The sequence below is a fragment of the Melanaphis sacchari genome, unplaced genomic scaffold, assembly GCF_002803265.2.
Source record: "Melanaphis sacchari strain LSU unplaced genomic scaffold, SCAv2.0 Contig66_pilon_pilon, whole genome shotgun sequence".
Classification (NCBI taxonomy): Eukaryota; Metazoa; Arthropoda; class Insecta; order Hemiptera; family Aphididae; genus Melanaphis; species Melanaphis sacchari.
This window is the reverse complement of record NW_020271477.1, coordinates 438,226-460,133: the sequence shown is the minus strand read 5'-3', so window position 1 is coordinate 460,133 and position 21,908 is coordinate 438,226. Positions and strand designations below refer to the sequence as shown.

The 21,908-nt window shown below is 24.0% G+C and overlaps 1 protein-coding gene across 1 annotated transcript in view; it reads right to left on the bottom strand.

The window, feature by feature from the left end:
* Window positions 1–7,171: 7,171 nt before the first annotated feature.
* Window positions 7,172–21,908, bottom strand: part of LOC112600684 (zinc transporter ZIP8-like) — a 31,596-nt gene continuing 16,859 nt past the window's right edge. The window contains exons 9-10 of the mRNA XM_025347978.1: window positions 7,613–7,761; window positions 7,172–7,459 (exon numbers count right to left, since the gene is read on the bottom strand). Coding sequence (XP_025203763.1) covers window positions 7,615–7,761 — 147 coding nt within the window. The 3' untranslated portion in view covers window positions 7,172–7,459; window positions 7,613–7,614. The remainder of the gene's footprint in view (window positions 7,460–7,612; window positions 7,762–21,908) is intronic.

Genomic DNA, 21,908 nt, shown 5'->3' with positions numbered 1-21,908 from the left:
AATTATTAACAGTGTTAATTGAATCAATTAAACTAACGACCGTCATAATTATCGAAAAATGAGAGCAGTTATCAATATAATCCAATATAATATATACTACCTTGATAGTACATACTCGAATACTACGTAGTCCATAATACATTCGGTATGCCATTACGGTGCGTATCTATGAAAATAAATAAGCTCGGAATCGATTTTCCAAAACTTAAATAAAAAAACAATATCATATTATACAATACATCAACAAATCGGTACGTCAAGGCAGTGTTGTTTTTTTAAGTATTTCCTTATAATTTCCTTACTTTTCTCTCTTTGTAAGTACTTAAAAATAAAATTTGTTTGACTGACGTTTTATATAATACGAGTATTTATATATATATATATATATACCATACAAGTCGTGAGTGATAAGCATTAATTCATAATACATATTAAGACTCGTATAGGAAATTGGTTTCAAAAACCACCTCTTTCTTTCATCGCTTGATAACAGTTTTATACAAACAACAGCACATCACTCAATATATAATACTACAACCACCAAATCGATTGTACAACCTATAGTAATATGCGATTACTGTAGATGTCTATAGCTGTAATATACTCGTATTATTGTATATATATTAGGTAATTATTTCGGCAGTGGTCTATGTGTTTTCTGTTTTCCGTTTCTTCGGAATTCAATCCAGGAACTTTATAAACAGGGTGATTCATTGAACATACTCATTACTCATCCAAATATACAATCCTTTATTTCATCTTTTAGACATGTAATTATTTAAATTATGATTTTTACATTTTAAAGTCTACTTTCAAACACTTATAGATCTGTATGTCATTTAAAAAGTATCATTAACAATACAAATTTACTTTTTTGTTCAAATTAAAATGTATTTTACTTTAAATTATTAAGCAGATGATTTTTAAAAATGTCAATGTATCTAAATCGGTATTCCAACAAGTAGTTTCCTAGCTATTAAATTGTATGTACTAATGATAATCCTTGATAATGTTGTACATCACATATAAAATAAATATACTATATTTTAAACTAGTGCATATTATAATAACGCAAATCTTATTAATTTTATTATTATAAAATACTTAAAATTTAAATATAAATAGTAATTATTGTAATATTGAAAATTCAAATCACCATAAGTTATAGCCCGCGTTTCTTTAAAACTATTATCAAGAACCATTATACCTTGTACATAAAATTTAATAATTCGGAAACTGCTCGTTAGAATTTCAATTTGTATTCACTCAAATAAAAAAATATATATATATCTTTTAAACTGTTTATGATAAAAAGGATGATTTTTAAAAAAAAATAAAAATAATAATTCTTATAACTATATAGGACACTCCTTAAATGACGTAAATAGTATTTGAAAATATGGTTTTCATCAAGCATAACAATGTAATTCTAAAAGATAGAATTTAAATAAATTTATTATTAAAAGGAAAATCCTTTCTATGTATCTCATTGTCAGGATGCTTTGCGGATCACCCTGTTTACCGCTTTGTGGTTTCTGTATCGTATATATTACCAACAAAATCCGGTGATTAAGTCGAACAAACTTAAATCGCAACCAAAACCTACGACGGTTATATTGCGGGTTACAACTCCCGGAAGCTATTACCTTTACATATACGTACACGCACGCATAGCTACACAGCTATGGTTTTTATCCAAGATACTGCGTGCATCCATCACACAATAGTAATCGTATAATATAAACGGAGAGTTATGTGTTGATAAAAAACAAAATTGTAATGAATAAAAAGAATACCAATATCCATCCGTCTCACCGTCGTAAAAGTATCTTATTGTTTGTAATTTATTTTTATTGTTGGGATTATTTTTACGATACGACCATACGTTCTATAATTCAAGGATTAAAAGCATTTTAAAAACAAAAACTATTCCTAAAACATTAAAAAAAAAAAATAAATAAATAAAATCGTAAGTATAATTTGAGAATATATTACCTATTTATCAAAATTAAAAACGCTAAGCACACTTTGTTTAAAGAATATCAAAATTTGAAACGTCTGATAAATATATTCTTAAAGTTTAGGAATCTTGAGATCTTTGTGAATATTTTGGTTTCTTACAAACCATGGGGCATTTATTATTATTCTTAAGGTTTTGTTTTGAAATATTTGAAGTTTTTTTTAAGTGAGTAAGTGCACATTTGCCCCAGATAGGGCAAGCATAAGTAATCAAAAGGCGCAGTATTTGTTTATAGATAAGTAAGAAACATTTTTCCTCTAAAGTTGATTTCCTGTTTAAAATAAGGAACAGCATTGCTAGGCGTTGGTAAACTTGTTGGATTTTTGATGATAAGTGAGGCCACCAGGTTAGCCTTTTGTCTAACGTTACGCCAAGGTACTTGACGGAAGGCTTCTAAGGAATTGGTACATTGTTAAAGTTGAGCGAGTATGGAGTACGGTTACGATGTAGACTGAACATAATACTTGCACTTTTTGAGAGGTTTATGGATATTTTCCAGTTTTTGCACCAAGAAGATAAAATGAAAAAAATCATTAGTAAATATTGATTTAACAATGAAAAACAAAAACTACATAGTAAAATTAGACATAACATATCTAAAAATTAAAAACATTGTGCATTGAATTATAGTCATATTATTCAGGGTTCAATCTTACTATGAAATCAATACACGTTTAATGAAATATTATTTCAAAATCAATAATAAATAGTACTCGTAAATAGTAAATACATATTGTATTAATATTATTAATATCATCATGTTGATCATATTATTTTATTTATTATTATTAATTTGTAAAGTACATGCTAATACGGAAATTCATATGTAGGTATTTGAGAATTAAAAATAACTAAATTAATGTAAAATTGTAACTTATTTAAAGACCAATGAAAGCGGCGAAGTGAATGATTGTGACAATACGATGTAGAATAACTGAAAATCGAAAAGAGAAAATGGTATTATCATTTAGATAGTTTTATCGTTTCGTGACTATAATAAGTTATTTTTAACCTTTACTATGTATATAGGCTAAAGCTACAAACGTATTTTTATTCAACTGATACAATGTTCAATTATGTACGTTGTCATCTTTGTTAATAATCTGTTATGTCTGAAGTCAATTTTAAAACCAAAAAAAATAATTTTTCAAAAGATATATTTAATACGTAAATTATTAGAAAAATTGTGTGTTATTATTCTGATTTTATATTTATGTAGTTGTTCATAGTTTTACTAATTTTATTATTGACTAATAATTAATAATTACCAATTAGCAATGATTAATCATTTTTATAGACATTAATGTCACTAATAAAGCATAAAAATTTTAATGAATTTTATTTTATTATCATAGGTGGTAATTTTATTAGAGTGCTTACTGCTTAGTTTTGTTCAAAAGAGAAGTTTTTTCTGTGATAAATATTAAACTATCTATATGAATAATGACATAAAATAAAAATTAAGTTGCCTCATAAAATGTATTACAAGATGTTAACTGATTTAAGTAATGGTACTCAATTAAAAGATGTATCTGATATATTTATGTATTATTCTAAGTAGTCAGTAGGTATATATTTATACTTTATATATATTATACTGAATAATATACCTCCTTTGAGTCCTTCGTCGTTTTAACTATGTGACTATCGAATTTTTGGTAATAAAATTGACATACCTTAATAATGTTTTTATAGATTTAGGTTTAACAATGTTTGAAACGATTCCCTATACATAACATAATAAATGTATATCCATTGAGTGAGACATAAACGATAAATCGGTATTTTGTAAATCATTACAATATCTATTTTCAAAACAATTTAAACGGAGAAACAACCATGGGACACTAATCTAAGTCTTATATTAGAGAGATTGCTTAATATAAGAATATAAAATAAAAATTCACTAACATGGTAAAAAGTACCATTTATACGATTGATATCCAATCATTGATTATATATTGTTATTTATTTCAAAGCTTTGGAGTTTTCTTTTTTCTATAGTTACCTACAACAGTGATCTCAAGAAAAAAAAAGTAATTAAATAGAAAGGTAATGTTAGTTTTTTATAGGTGCTTTAAGAAAAGAAAATATACACTAATATTTTAAATCTGAATCTAAAATATTCAACAAGATTAATTTCAAATGTTTTATTTGTTATTTCTGCTATATAAAAATTTTACCCAATAAACTTCAAGAATGTATTTGAGTATTGAATTACTAATGCATAAAAAAAGTTTTTACGTAAAATTGAAGTTGTATTTTATAGTTCATGTATAGTATATACAAGTATATACAATTCTTTATATATTTTAAAACAATTTCAAATTAAAACGCATACACTACGTATTTTGTACTCCTAATCGTAAAACTAAATTAAATAAATAAATATACAATTAAAAACATAAGATCGGTTAAAACAAAATATAAGTACCTATAGTTGGAAATGAAAGCTGATAACAAAAACCAAATTAATCGATGAGTGTGGTTTAACTAAATCAGAAGAAAATTCATCGCTGTCTGAGGTTACTCATATATTATGAAACCGAGAATACCTAATACCAAAAATATAATTGAAAACAAAACAACATTTAGATTTAAGCTATAAAATGTACAAAAAGTATGAAAATACAACTTTTATTTTTTATTTTTCCGATATATTAATTGTATTAATTTTAGTAAAGTATTTGAAGAAAAAATATTTTTTTTACAATGTCATACACATCAGTAGCATACGCTAGCATGTGTTGGCCGCTTGAAAAATAAAATAGCGAAAAATAAGACAGGGATTTCCATTATCTGTACGAGTAAGATAGAAACGAAATGTTAACGTATTATTGCTGTGACAACAAAACTCGTGAAATTCGGTAAAGAATGGAGTCTTCGCAATGGATAGAATTTGATACGTAAAATTAATAATCTAAAACCTCGATTCTAGATTATATTTTTATTTTACATTATGATATTATATAATGTTTCATATAATTACTGTAGAAAATGTATTATTAATTGTAAAACGGCTTACTTAAAAGATTTTTATTTCATATATATATATATATATACACTTTGCTTACACCATAGAAAAATTTATAAGTTACATTCAATCAGCTGATCGAATTTCCGTTTACTTGTGATTTGAAGTCTGAATCTCTAAGAAACATTGAAACGATCATCAACCAGCGATTATAAGCGTTTGATTTACCCAGTAAACACAGCACTCAAGACCACAATCGCCCAATATCGAAAGCTTACTTATACATCTAGCCATATAGATTTTAATAATATTAAAAATCAGAAAAAAAAATTAAAAATATGGTAAATGAAGGTGAGCGTCATCCTTTTTTACCGCACTGTAGTGGCCAATACACATGTTGGTTAGCAAACGTTCGTTTGATAGAGATTCGGCACTAAGTATTTAACAGCTCCTACACGTTTAGGAGTAAACCATACATTAATAAGTACAAGTATATGAAATAACGTGATTAATTTTAATTATTAAGAAAAAAAAAATAATCAATAAAAAGTATAATAAAATATAATGACGATGAACCTTTAAAACAATAAAACATTTGAAATAATATGATTTTTATACAAAATTTAATATCAATGTTCATCCAAATATTTATTAAACTGTCAAATCAATTTAATTTTTTTTACTAATAAATGCTTTAATTGGCACAGCTTCATATTCTAATAATCTAGTTTCTATCTTAAAATAATATCTAATACAATTAACTTAATATACACTATACAGTTTATGTACATATTTTTAATAAAATACTCAATAATACAGTTTAAAAATCAATATAGAATAAAAAATAATATATTGAACTTAGGTACTTATTTAAAAATTAAATACATTTCGTATATTATTTTAATTTCTGATCAATCTCATAAATTAACAGTTTTAAATGGAATATCTTAAAAATTTACTTGTACATTGAATTTCAAAAATATTATCCAATGTTATAAAAGGAAAAATACTTTAAAATTAAATCAATACATCAAATGGTTATTTCTAAAAAAAAAAAAAATGACCGTATCCGTTATATATTATATAACTTAAGATTCTCTTAAAATACTTTTCGATACCCGGATTAAGGGGTAAATGAGATGAGCAAATTGAGATGAGTGAAATTTATAATTTAGATTTTTGCGGAGGTTGTCAAAACTTCAATCCACTAATGAGTTTTTTAAATACGTAAGTAAGAACCTCCAATGGCTATAAATAATATCATTTAACTATAATATTGTATCATAATATAAAGTTAATTAAGAAAAAATTAAAAATTGTGATAGGTTTTACCGTTCAGTAATTAATTTAAAGAATTAACACAAGATTTTGATATCTAAGTTTTAAATATAATTAAATATAAAAAATAATTTCAAACTTTTTTGTGTCTACTTTGAACTTGTTGAATTTAGTTAACGTACTTTTAAAATATTTTAACTTTTAAAGTAGTTACATACCGACACTATGCCTATGCATTTTGGATTAACAAACAAATCGGAAATTTTAATTTTTTTTTTTTTTTTAATGTTGTTATAATGTTACAAACGTAATTTAAATTTGAAAAAACTTTTCTTTGATTATTATGTTATATTTTGTTATAATATAACCTTGTAGTTCAAGAAATACTTTATAGTCTATATATTTATGTATAATTAAAAAAAAAAAAAAACGCATTATTTAACACTTATAAAAATAATGATAATGATATAAATAATAAATTAAAAGATGCGTGCTGGTTTTAATCAATAATAATTTTAGAAATAATCCTAATTAAATATATCTAAAAAAATATATTTTCTTAAACAATTAATAATAAAATTATCTAAATTCTAAAACGATTAAGTTATGTTTTATAAAAAGCATCTTAAAAGCTATCTAAAACTTCTGATTTAAAAAATCAAAATTACAACCGTTAAATACGAAAATCTATTTGCGTTGATTATTTACCAGGTACTTAGGTATATATTAATAATAATATTATATACTTCTTATACAACGTTTATAAAATAAAATATTTCTTTGTAATAATCAACGATATTAGAAGTGTATGAAGTTTACATTCAATTTTAAAAACTTATCATAAAATGACGTCCGTCATTATTTTACATACTATAAAAATTAAATAGATAAAAAAAATATATTATTAACTATAAATCTCGTTTTCATTATCAACGATCGATAAAATATTGACATGTACCTAACCTAACCTATTAATTATTATTAATTACTAACTTATTACAACAACCATTTCTGTGTATTAGTTATTATATTTAAAATTTAAGCAATATTACTATACAATGAACGTAGCTAGTGATAATTAAAAAAATATATAAATAGGTATGTTAAATTTCGTAAAACCCTCCACCAGACGCTCAAAGAATAGTGTACGCTAAATATTTAGGTATAATATTGAAGTATAAATGTATCTGAAAAAAAGAATAAAATAAGAATAAATATATTATGTTCATTTTAATTTATAAATATTCACACAGCTATAATTGTAAGGTCTTCCTACCTATATATCACGAGTTTTTATGAGTAAAAAACGAACGTAAGATGTTTTGATATTATTTTCTTACCATTATATTTTCATGAAACCAGAAAACGTGATGAAGTACATCAGAGTAGCGCCGGTTAACATCCCAATATTTTGCAATAATAGTCCAGTGTATGCTGACGATTTGCTTTCGACCAGGTTTTCATCGATCATACTCTTCATTTCTGGTGTCTAAAAAACAAAAATAACAAATACAATGTCTCCTTATAATCAATTAACTTGAATAATGTATATTTATAGTACTAATAGGAAATTTAATTTATCAGATCAAATTCAAATAAACGAGAAAAAATATCATTATCATACTCATGTAATATCGATCTTACAAACAGGCACATAATCAGCACTTTTTCCAACAAGTGGGTGATGACAATTTTAGACTATTTTATTATCCCTCGGGTCTCACCCTTCTAATTTTATTTTTCTTCACTCCAACATTTTCATAAAAATGCTCAAAATTTTATAGATTTATAGGTACTCATACTAATTTTGTAGAATATAATTGTTTAATATTTGAATAAAAATACATTATATGTATAGGTATTAAAAAACAACATTATTAGTAAACATTATACGAGTACAACAATTATTATACCTATCAATTGTTATTTGATCCCACACGTATTTATATTACGATATACCTATCTATATATAATTAAAAATTCAAACATAAAGCTAGGTTTATAATACAAGTGAATCCGGTGTCAAACCATTTATCATAATTTTAAAATACAAATAATATATTCTGTCATTTTCAAACAAGTATCTAGAGTAGACTTCATATTTTAACGTATTATTAATTAGTTTTTTGTTAAATTTATCTTGTTATATTAAAAAAAAATCAAAAAATTAACACTTTCCAAGACCGATTTATACATTTTATATAACCAACAAATACGATGATTTGACGTAGTTTTTTCGTCAAGATTTTTTTTTAAATTTCGTTTACCATTGCTATTGTTGACTTGGGAAATGGGAAAAAATGATAAATTATATTATACACTTAAAATGACGTGAAAATCGCGATGCAAAAGTCGTGTGGGCGGGCAAGTCATACAAAATCCCTCCCTGCATAAGCCTCTAAGGAAAAGTGTATACCTACTGTGAAACGAATTCCGAAGGTTTACGAAATAATATATAAAAACGCGGGTCTCGGACGAGCTTATATTGACAAAATAAAATCGATTCACCATCGCCGTATGTATAATAATATGATTTAATGCTGAAAAAAGCCACGTAGAACTGACTAGCTGCACATGGCGATATCTAGACGTCCGTCTAAAATACTTTTTTGTGATATACGTTCAAAAAACTTGTGGCTGTAGAAATTACAAAAATTCAGACAATAAATATAAAATGACAACACTACAGGAGATAATATTTCTCGATACCTATATATTTTTTCTTGATATTTACAACAATAACGACATTATTTTATTTTTTGTGTCATCTATTAAAGTATACACTTCTTCTGTTAGCGATCTTTACAATATGTTTAATTAATCTCTAGTCTTTTGTTATAAATTGCTACTATAAAGTTTAGGATATTGAAATATAAAGGTTAATATAAAATTTATTAAAAAATAGTTATTAATGATTAAACTCTAGCGTTTAGAAGTTTTGAGAAACCAAACACAATACCTGACTAATTGCAATTTGTTGGAAAAAAATAATAGTCTTTGATAATTTAGAACATTAATAACCATTAATTGTACTGTGTATTCGCTTTAGTAATATTTGTTAAATAACCAAATATTATAAATGCATTATATTATGTACATACAAAATATATATTATAATATATACGTTTTTACGATACAGATATGTATGATATAATATTAATTACAAATTAATACGCACAAAATTCAACTAATATGTTATAAAATATTTTGACCAACGTCAATTTAATAACTGGATAATATTTTATCCTGAATAGAATGTGTACAAATATAATGAATATACAATAAAATGATTAATATATAAATGTAACTTGAATAATTTATAAAACGCTTTTCAATTTTGTATTGATAATAAAATGATTAAGAAAATATTCAAACCATTGTTTTACAAAATTAAACACCAATTTGTATAAAGTTGGCATAAAATTAAATCTATTGTAAAACCTCTCTAAATATATATATATATAGTTAAATAAAAATGAACACAAAATAAACATATATTTTGTTTTGTTTTAGCTACATACAACTTACTAATTAACAAAACAAACTTATCATCCTATGTTGGTAAGTATATCGAGGGTGTGGTCACGTTAATGCATTCATATAATATAACTTTTAAATAAATAAAAAACTGATAAAAAAATATCACTCAAAGTGTATTGAGGACAAAATAACAATTATATTAGTGTAGCCCAATGTTTCTTAAACTGTGTTCCGCGGAGATCATTTCATGGAACTTAAGTAATTTTTTCAAAATTTTCAAGAAAACTACTTCAAAATATCTAACTAAAGATTAATAGCGGCTAGTGGAGAAAAAAAAATGTTTGTACAACTTTTATCAATAAAGCCCAATATTAAGAGTATTTGTATTAATAAAAAATAATTTCACTTATCTCATTAAAACTAAAATTTAGTCTAATTCCAGTAATTTAATTATTATTATTATTATTTAAAAATATTTTTTTAATTAAATACATTTAACACATTATTATTATATGAAATAATTATAATTTTTATTGCAAATAATCATAAAAAAAAAACTAAAAAGCTAAAAAAAGTGTAGGGGTCTCTCGATAAAAGTGAACATCAAAAAAGGTTCTACGGATAAAAAAGTTTAAGAAACGCTGGTATAGCCTACTCTACAGTACCTAACAATTAGCGTACTACCTATTTCTTGAAATTAAATTTCAAATTTTTGAATCTAGAAAAATAATTATTATAATCTATTATCTTTATCTGTATTATTTTATAAATTAATTAATTTTTCCAAATACTAACTTAACTGAGTCTTTAAAACTAATAATAAATAATAATTCACATTAAATAATAGATTTAATTTTATAACTTTTAAAAAAAAAAGCTGCCAAATTTTGTTTGGTTTATAAATACGTGCAAATAATTACACGTCTTCACCTAACCTAACCAAACCACTGCAAAATATTAAAATACAATATTATTAATGTTTTTAAGCCACCGTGGTTCACTTATCTTAAATTGGAAATTAAAACTATATGAATGTTTAATGTGATTTGTGTGTAATTTGATTTATGGAAAAATAATTCCAACAGTCTTGTAATATCAACTTTTGTATTAACCCAATCTAATCGAAAAACAGAACTTTAAAAGTTGTCATAAAACGAAATGTTTCAAATATCATTTTTCAAAACCATGTTGTATTATATAACATAATCGATTAATTATAGACATTATTTGTATAGTTATATATATATATATATATTATATTATTTATTTACATTATTTTATTAGACATTCATTTGGATGATACCAGTTTAAAAAAAAAAATCAATAAATTTAGTAAAATTATTTTGAACTTTTGAAGACATTCTATATAATAAATATTATAGGTACAGTGTCATCTGACATTAACGATCTAAAGTTATTTTAAAAATGTCATTCGGTTTCAGATTGTAGAATGCTAAAGTAATAATGCTATCACAATAAAATGTAGGTATGTTAGATTTATATTTTATATAGCAAATGAATATAGGTATTCAACAAGAGCTTAACAGTGTGCAGACTGTTTTTATACTTTTTATACTGTTTTTATACTTCATTTGAGAGTGACAATTTTTAAGTCACGTAGATAATCGATTTGGAGGCATCCCATGACCACTTAAAAAGATATTGCAGAACTCAACGGGACCAATGAAAAAAATAAAATAATAGTGTATTCGAAACACCGACACAAAAATATCTGAGGTACAAAGAAAATATAAACCAAAAACAAATTCTAAAACTTTACTTGTACAATTCGCTTAGCACAATCATTTTTGCAGAATAAAACGATCACCAGTCTACGAAAATATACGTGTAAAACAACATAGATCTTATACAATAAAAAACTAAACATATCCGCTTGCAGTCAACCCCGTATTACTCAGGACTATGCAATGTGTATGATATACAGATAATATGAAATTTATTTATATGTATATTTATTACGTACCTAAATATAACATTTTAACTTAATATCTAACCATTATGTTGCGTAAATTAGAATCGTTATTATTAAAACACACCTTTATGCACATAAATAGTATTTATATTTGGTATAATATTATTGATAAACACATATCCTTAACCAATAGTAGTGGCGTTCACAGTACGCATAAGCCAATATAAATAAATTGTAAAAAAACAATTTCTAAAAAATAAAAATATAGTAAATAATAATATACAGTAAAGTTATACTAATATTTCATTAAATATAAAATAGTAGAAAATAAAAATAAAATTTAAACCAAGCTATATTATTATAGACATGCGGTCAAAGTCGTTACTATCATAATTATTATTGTTATTTTTGTTTATTTATTTCACGAAATTATAAATTTAGGTTTTTGACCGACTCAGAGTTATATGATTTAAAATTGATTTTTGGATATGGTTTATATGAATAACACCTATTGAATATTTATTGCAAAGTAATTTAATAACTACATTACACTTAGCGAAATTATTTCAATTTAATTTCTAGCGTAATGGAACATCTAGTATTATATTATAGTATAAATTGTATTATAACCCATGTTCCACTGAATAATATGCTTATTTAAATATAGAAAAAATACAAAAATGTTTCATTTGAGAATTAAAATAGTTAAATTGACATTAATCAGTTTTTATTTTACGTTTATCTATTATTGATTCAATCAGTTATGAATATTATTTTTATTGTATTTATTAATTTTCAAAGATATAAAACATGATATTAAGTATTAATTTTAAAATGTTTTTTGTGCTTTTTTAACAAACAAATTAAACTACTTTAAATCGTGAAAAATGCTAAACTAAAATAAATTCCAAAAGTCCTGTTTTAAATTCATAGTAAAAAGAACCTTTTATACATTGTTTTTTTTTTTTTTTTTTTAATTAATTCAATAAACAAACTGACTATGACATTTAAATACTTCAATGTATACTAGTATAAACAATAAACATCATAATTGTTTATACTGTTATTATAATATACAGTTAGATTTTTGTGACCATTTTTAAGACGGCATATTTATTCACTTTTAATTTGATCAATTTGATTTCCCATGACTACGGTACTTAAAAAAAATTCTAAAAGCTCGATCATTTAAATGAAATCTACATATTAATTTACTTCGACAAAAGCCGTTTTTCTTTAGCATTAAGTAATAATCCAAATAAAAATCATATACATATAATATATATATACTGTTTCGAATGAATCTGACCGTTTTAAATATTTATTAATACATTAAACTTGATATTTGCATAACATATACCAAGAAAATATACGTGTTACTTATAGGTACTTGAAAACGCATATATTTTCTCATAATGTATATTATTACCTATTAACTTACATTATTAAATATTTCCAAATTTTTCATATTCAAACTTTTGTTATAAATTATTTCACTATAACTTGTTTTATTTTTTATAAATGATTAATATAACAACTTTAGAGTAGACACACTAGACACCCATATCCTAGACATAATCGATACATTACATGATTGGTCCTTAAAATTTAAAGGTTTTGTTTAGGAACAATATAAGTAGTAGACTAAAAATTCTAATTTTGGAATTAATATTTATGAGAGTTGAGACAAAAGGTTTTAATTTACATAATAATTGGTAGATCTAACTTTAAAAACTAATTTAAAATAACTTTTCAAACGTGTTATATTATTATAATCTCTCTTTAAATATATATTTATACACCATTTACATAAATCTATTGATTTTACAACAATATGTGTTTTTTTTATAAATATTGATAAAATATTCCCTTGGTCAAAAAATTTATAAATTTAATACAAGGTTCCTCACAGTCTTATAGATTTTTATTATATACATACCTATTTAAAAATGTTAAGTATACATAGGCATCAGTTTGGACGAAATCAAACAAAAAAATAACAATTTTAGTTATTTTGTTGTAATTTAAAAATATTATTCGCTAGTACTTGAAACATTTAATGTATATTATTGCCTTTTATACGCACAATGATATTTTCTTTTTCGGAAAAAAATAATTTAACCTACTACATTATTAATAGTAAAATAAATTACTTGAATAGCAATCTAAATGTATCATAAAATATAAGCTGACAGACGGTCTTGTCTCAGAATCGTTATTCGTATGCAATGATTTATGATTAAATTCAAACTTAATACATATGACATACATTATTGTGACTTACTCCTCAATGATAGTTATACTTAACACCTACTGTACAGCAAAGTTGTTGCTTACATTCGCCCTTTTTATTTTGATACAACGTTTGATTATAGAACACAAAAACAGTTCTGAGCGAATACGGTGAGTCAGACTATTTCTGAGAAAAGATATTATATAATTTCTTTATTCTAGTCTTTATCATTAATTTTTCTTTTAATAGTAAGGAATGCTGAACTAATTTCAACCAAAAATATCGCATAAATTATATCGATAATTATTTTAATACTTTATCATAGATAATAAGTATTATACTAAATATTGCTATTAACTTATTAGTCAAAAACACTTACTGTATACTGTTATACATGAGTAAATTCGTGATGTACATACCTTAAAATTAAATATTTAATTTTTTCAAAATGCAAACTTCAAATATTCTTAAAAAAGTGTATCAATTTGATTTGATATTTTTAAAATACTATAAAATAAAGATAAAACTAATTAACATCCTTTTGTATTATATTTTCAAGCTTTTTAACCGAGTATAAAATGTTTATAAATATTTATAGAAAAAAGACTTAAACAATTTTATAACTTCTAATGATTATTTTATGGAGTATAAAAAATAATAATTCAACTAATAGTAAAATGTTTCAAGATTCTAAGAGTAATAAGAACAAAATAAGTAATAAAAATTATTATAAATCATATTCTAGTTGTTTGAATATCCAATATTGTTAACATTAGAAATTCATACTATCATAAAAAATCTACCTGTATGCTGTGTGGCTTAACACTATAACTTTATTTATTATTTTTAATTTCAGTCAAAAATCCTTATGAAAAATCCTATACTAAATAATCACACCTTTGGCATTTAAGTTGAAAATATTATGAAGTGTTGATATTCATTAAGTATATCTACGCCAAATTATGTGGTTTAATATGTACTACCTACACTTTATTTTATACCAATACAAGTAGTGTCGCAGCTACTACAGGAGAAATAAAGGCAGTAGTCTCAAAGCGTAAATATTTTTTTTTTTTTTTTAGGAGGGCTTACAACAGAAGTGAAAAAATTATTTTTCCTAAAGGCACCTCCGTTATATGTAGCTACGCCACTGCCTGTAAATATGTTTTGATTCAAATAAAACAATAACTTCATTCTTAAATATTTCGTAAGGTCGTGTAATATATTAAACTTTTTAACTTAGTATATATTTGGAACATTTTATCAATAAACAGTGGTATATATTATATATTTTCAATGTAAGTACCCTTATATATACGCCACTGTAAATAAATATAAAGGTACGGTTTTGATTATTACAATAATTAATTGTAATGATCAATATAGCATGTAAATCAAGTTCAACATATCTTGGTTACGACTTATTAGTAATAAGTAACTTTTTTTTATAAAACCAATAAATTTATCACTCCGCTCAAAACCTAAAAAAAATAAATACAAAACACGCAATGTATTATCGATTAAATAAAAACCGTAATCAGTGAGCATAAAATCAGAAGACAAAACTACTAAAGATAAAAATAGTTTACAGTGAGAAATTCCATTGTTGTGGTTGACGATAATGTTATATACTTTTTTGTGTTCTAAAATGACTAGAAATAAAATCCGATTAAACAAAACATTTAGGTGAGCTGACAATATAAGACTAGAAAACAAACAGAATATACTCACGTATATGTATATCAATATATATGTGTGTGTGTGTGTTTGTGTATAAAAGACAAAAGAAAATACATTTGAAATAAACATCGTTTTAGTGTTTTACATCGTAAATCGTGAGCAGGCTGACATTTCTGTTAGCCAAATGGCATAGTAGCTCAGAAATAAACAGAAGCAGATTTGCATTTTGACTGACCTAAAAAAAAATATATACCAACCGCTAGGTATTATTATTTATTGATTTTAAATTGAAACGCTTTTGCTGTCACTAATGATTTTATTTTTTCCGGTTTTCAAAAATCAACTATGACGTAATCACAATCAAGTAATGTCATTTTTCAATTCTTTTTTTCTTTATTAAGTTGGTGATATTTTTTCAGTTTACATGTTAAAATGTATAAAATAATAAATGTATAACTATAATAGTATATTAGAATCACAATAATGCAATATAATAGGTATATTAATTTTAATAGATATAACCATACGCAATTGCAGGAGGTTCGGGTTATCGACATATATCTTTATGATCTGATATTGAATCACGAACAACTGCACATTATTAAAAACAAGATAACCTAAATGATAGTATGATATTTTTAATTTATTTAACTAGTATACTTAGTACTATGTATGTAAATAAATTCAGAAAATCTTAAAACCTACTAATATTTATATTTAATAAAATATTTTTTTTCGTACGAAAAATTAATAAAATAATACGATTACAGTTGCAACAGTGATATATGTGGACAACAGGGAATCAATTTTAGGAATAGTTTTGATTTCACGCATTTTTAAATATTATAATATTCTAAAGCAGTCAAAACATAATGTATTCTACAAGTTTTAGCTACTGAATTTGCTTCTGCTTCCATTTAAGTGGGAAAACTTAATAATTTATCATAAATATTTTATTTTAGATTTTATCGATAGTTAACCAAAAAAAAGTCGTTTTTGCTTAAGCTAGTTAGACGATTGTTGACCAAATTTGGATAATTGTTGTTATAGCCATTCCTCCACAAAATGGAATTGTATATAATTTATACATCCGTGGACAATGTAATTAGTATAATCGAGTTGTGGGCTACTATTATCTATGAATAATGCTATCCCCTCTCCCCCGCGCAAAAAAAAAATAAATAAATAAAATAAACCGAATTTTCACATATGCTGTAATACGTATTCTATAGTGTGCCATGTATTATTATATTATGAACCCAAATACCAATATTTACGGACGACGCGCCGGTCGGAAAACACAGCACTATAGTTACTACTACTATATAGTTATAAATTTAAGCAATAATTAAATATTACACTATTACGACCGTTAATTATAAATGATAAAAACGGTATAATGATTTTGATTCAATCTTACTTAAATGTATACTGTACACAATATAACATAGAATGTTGTATAATATCTTTTACACGTCGTCATTATTTACCCGAGAATTTTAACCCATATTTTATTATGTATGTATAAGTTTTAAGTGACGTCGTCGCTGTATAAGTGTGTGATTACGACAAGTATATCGCGTAAAGAGTATACCTACACCAAGTGTGAGTGGAGGGTAGGTTAGGTTAGGTTAGGCTGCAGATTCAATCCGACTTAACGTACTGGAAAAGGTTGGCGTTAATAATTTATTAAAAGCCACAGCTCAAACGAGGTAAAAATGCTATTTCCAAGTACAGCGAGTATATTATATTGTGCTCGTGTACATAAATACATAAATATATATTATATTCTATAATCTGTATACTAATACATTATACAAACTAGATAATGTACAAAATATAAACAACATACACCTACGTTTTATATATTAAATTAAATGACAAAGAATATTTTTTAATGAAAATTTTACTTTTTTCCTCGTTATAACTGCTCTGTTATGACTTCTTAAATATCGGGATGATCAGTAAATTATTAATGATTTAATTCGATTCGACGCAAGCCATACGGTCGAGTATACTGCAACTCTAATCTCAATAAAATAATAAACAATATTATATAGGTAATATATCTCTTCAGAGCACATCAATTATTGTATCAAATCAGAATTTTTGTGCAATACAAAATATTTGCATTATATATTTTTAATAACAAAGATATGAAATACAGTAGTAAGTATAAGTATGCAATATACATGACTAATTTATACTCAAATAAGTAATATTCAAACAAAAATTTACATTTAAATGCTCAAGTGTACTGATAAAATTTAATATAGCCTTAACCACAATAACATTAAACAAGAAATTTAATCAAAATAAAAGTATCTTTACAACTCTAAATTATACCTATTCAGTATAATTGTATATTTGTAAAACATTTCTAATAGCATTGAATTAATTTAGATTTATTAAGATTAATACGTTATTGCAAGTCAACGTCTACGGTTTATTAAACAAAACGCTTACAAAATATTAATCTAAATCAATGCAAAACAGCTATCATTCAAAATAGTTATGTTCTTACCAACATAATAGACGGGTACATATATTTAGTTAAAGCTATACAGATTTTGTATTTTTATATTAAACAAACACCATAAAAAAAAATACTTAAATATAAAAGTTTATTAATCACAGAATTTAACATCTGGATATTTATTAATTTTTTTATTATAATATATGATAATGTAAAAAATATTTAACATAATTTATGGTAAAAGATTTTTTTTTCTCAAACTTGTTTTTTTTCCAAATACTTTTTTACCTAATAATTATAAGTTATAGGAAACTGTTATAATTTCTTTTAAATTACCCTATAATACATTTCTAAAAAACAATAATTTATTAGATACTAAGCTTTTAATTTTCATCTAATATTATATAATATATCAACAATGTTAATTTACAGAATTACAGATGTTTTAATGAATAGTTATTACAGTAGGAAAAAAATCTACAAAACCTATATCATTATAGTACCTACTCATAAGAAACTTTTAATAGGTACCTAGATTTTAAATTATGCCATAACAAAAGAATTTTCTTTTTTTAATTTTGTTTATTATAATATTTACTTACTAAACATTTAATATGTCTATAGTCTATGTATATTTTTTCCAAGTAAGATTAAAAATATTTCTTTTTTATATTATTTTACTCACCAAAACAGAGATCTCCAAACTGTTTTATTCAAAGACTAAATAAAAAATTAAAAGCTCTTAGTTAGTCAAGATTATAAATGCTCGTATAATTTTTAATTAAATTATGAGACAGGTGATAACACCTATCTCATGCAATATACGGCACGTGATGAAAAGTACATGCAATAATGTATTTTTAAATTTATCATTGTTGTTTGGAAGGCCGTTAAGATAGGTTTCTTTACTAAGGAGCTTAATGTGAATAATTAACGTGTAAAATGAAATTATACCGATCAAATTGTTAAACATTCCTCAAGTCAATGAATAAATTATACATTTAAATTAACTTTAAATAATATTCAACTTAAGTTTAAAAAAGTTATGTTAAAATTTTAAATTCTTTTGAACAAGAAGTAAGTAATAATTTAACCACAATACAACAAATGATAAGATAATGCTACTCAATAAAACACAATAGATAATAATAATAATGTACCTTTCTATATGTGGACACTAATTACAAAAATTAACATTTTCATTTTCATTTTTGATAACGTTGTTTTTTTTTTTTATCATTAATCAAAAATCAATAGAATATTGAAATAATAAAATAATGTAAACAATCATAAAAAATAAATGAAGGATCAAGTAATTTAGACCAACGACGTCATAATATTTAAAAAGGTTGAGTATATCGTTTTGAAATAAACTACAAGTGTACCGGAGTATTGAAAATAATTTTCTAGTCCCCCATTGTTTTATATATATTGTTTAACGCTCCGCAATAAGCACTACTGATAAAAAGTCAAAGAAGATTTTATTTTTATCTTTTATTATTTTTTTTTTTTTTTTTTTTTAGCAAGCAACTCTTAAGTATTATAGTAATATACAGTTTTAAGTTTGAAATTTTGTAAGGTTTTAACAGAGGTTAAAAAACGTTTGTTATAACATTGTAACCTTACTTACATAGACAGTATACAATGCAGAATATCTGCTGTTATGCACAAACTAAATTTTAAAAAATTTCATTCAAATTTTCTAAGAGTATTATAAGTTTTTAAAATAATTTTAGCAGAAATCTAATTTTAAATTTTCGTTAAAAAAATAATTTGAAATAATATAAAAATTTAATCAGAACTTATTACGGGTATTGGACACAAAAAATCCATGAAATAATAATATAGAAAGTTAACAATCATAGCACTACGTAAAATATTGTAGCCAGAGTCCATAGAACTATTTTTCCGACGTTTATTTCATTATTAACTTTGAGCGTTGAATTTTGATGTTTGAAACATAAGTAAAATAAATCAAATCCAGAATTATTTTACCAAACATCTGAAGATATGTATGTTAAATATTCATGGTCATTTATATAAAATTAGGTAACTTTCTTGAATAACGATGAATAATAAAATATTATGTTTGTAAGAATAATTTTATCAAAATTAGTTAAGACTTATACTATCATACTATGCCTATACTTATAGACCACTTATAATCTATTATTTTATTTATTTTAGACTGATAATGCTTCACTTTCTAAACAAAAAAAAATAAAACAATATCATATGGATTAGGTATTCCTATCGCTGGAAATCGTTGTGGATATAATATTAGAATAAACAACAATAATATTGAGATAAATTTAAGCGAAGAACGAACAATCGAAATTAAGAGCAGCCGTTTTAGCTAACTATCGACAAAATATTGTACCAAAATTAGACTTGATGCGTGCTACGCAAATCAATAAAAATTGTAAAAGATTAATTCCAATAATTGAAATGTAATTATTATATAAACAGATTTTTGTAGTACTAATGATCTAAGATAACTTCTATCAAAAATTGTCTAACACAATAATAACAATTTGCGTGCTATTATGAATACATATTTCATATGTTGATAAATATTTAATTGATCATCTAGAATAAAAAAAGTTAAATGCTTTTTATTTATGTCCCTTGATTTAAAATAATTGTATAGATATTTGAGAAAAAAATTACTTAAGAATTAAGATAAAATAGTTGAAAAAGAACAAATTTAAGTGTATTTTGTTATTGATTAATGAAATAACTATTGTTATTTCTCACTTAAAACAATTGCCATTATGTATATAGTATATGGATCAAATTAATGATGTCAAAAAGGGTAATTTAATTACTAATGTGTTAAAAGAAAATTTTTACAATTTATACCGATGAATTCTACAACAGAACAAAATTTGACAACAGTAATTTTGGAAAATTTAAATAGACTTAGTTTTAATAATCAACACATGTTAAGACAAATCTGTGGTAGAACAGCATCTATGAGAGTAATTTTGAAGGCGTACAATTTGTGATATGTGAAAAATGCCCTACGTATATTATAGCATACATTTATTAAATTTGACACTAGCCCGTACTTCGAATATTCATTATATTCATAATTGTATAGGAACGATAAAATCGATCGAAAATTGAATTAAGATTTCTGCTAACTCGATTGTTAAAAAATAAAATTAAAGAATATAATTCCTGAAACAAAATTAATTAAATTAACATCAATGTGCGAAATTTGTTGAATCGAAAACCATGATGAAGTGATAAGATTTCTAGATATACATAAATTTACTGTCAAAACTTTAGAAAAACTTCAGTTATTTCAAGATATGACCAATAAAAGTACTTAATCTGTATCGGAGGATTACAACCAGAGATTTTGTTATAAGTTTAATGATATCAAATACACTGTTTTTTAATTACAGGGTTCTGTATAAAAATAATATTGTTATTTGATGTTCCGTGATCTTGAAAAGTTTAAAAATATATTGTTCTAGGAGACTATTTTTTTACGTGTTATAATTGTTGTTCCCTTTTACGACAATTTTATTCAACTGAAGAATAAGTTTTCTGATCATAAAACAGTTTTGTTTTCTTTGTATTTATTAATACCAAAAATGTATGGTAAAATCTCAACAATAGCTACAGATTTTAACTTGTATTCCAACTTTATAGACATTGATTCACTGTCTGTAGAAATAAAACTATAGACTAAAAATAAATTATACATTCTACAAAAAAAATCGTCTAAATGATTCTTTAAGCTCTTTAAATTCTGATTATTTTTTCAAATAAAGATTTTTTGTTAAAAGCATTAATTGCATTGTCAGTTTCGACATTAATTCC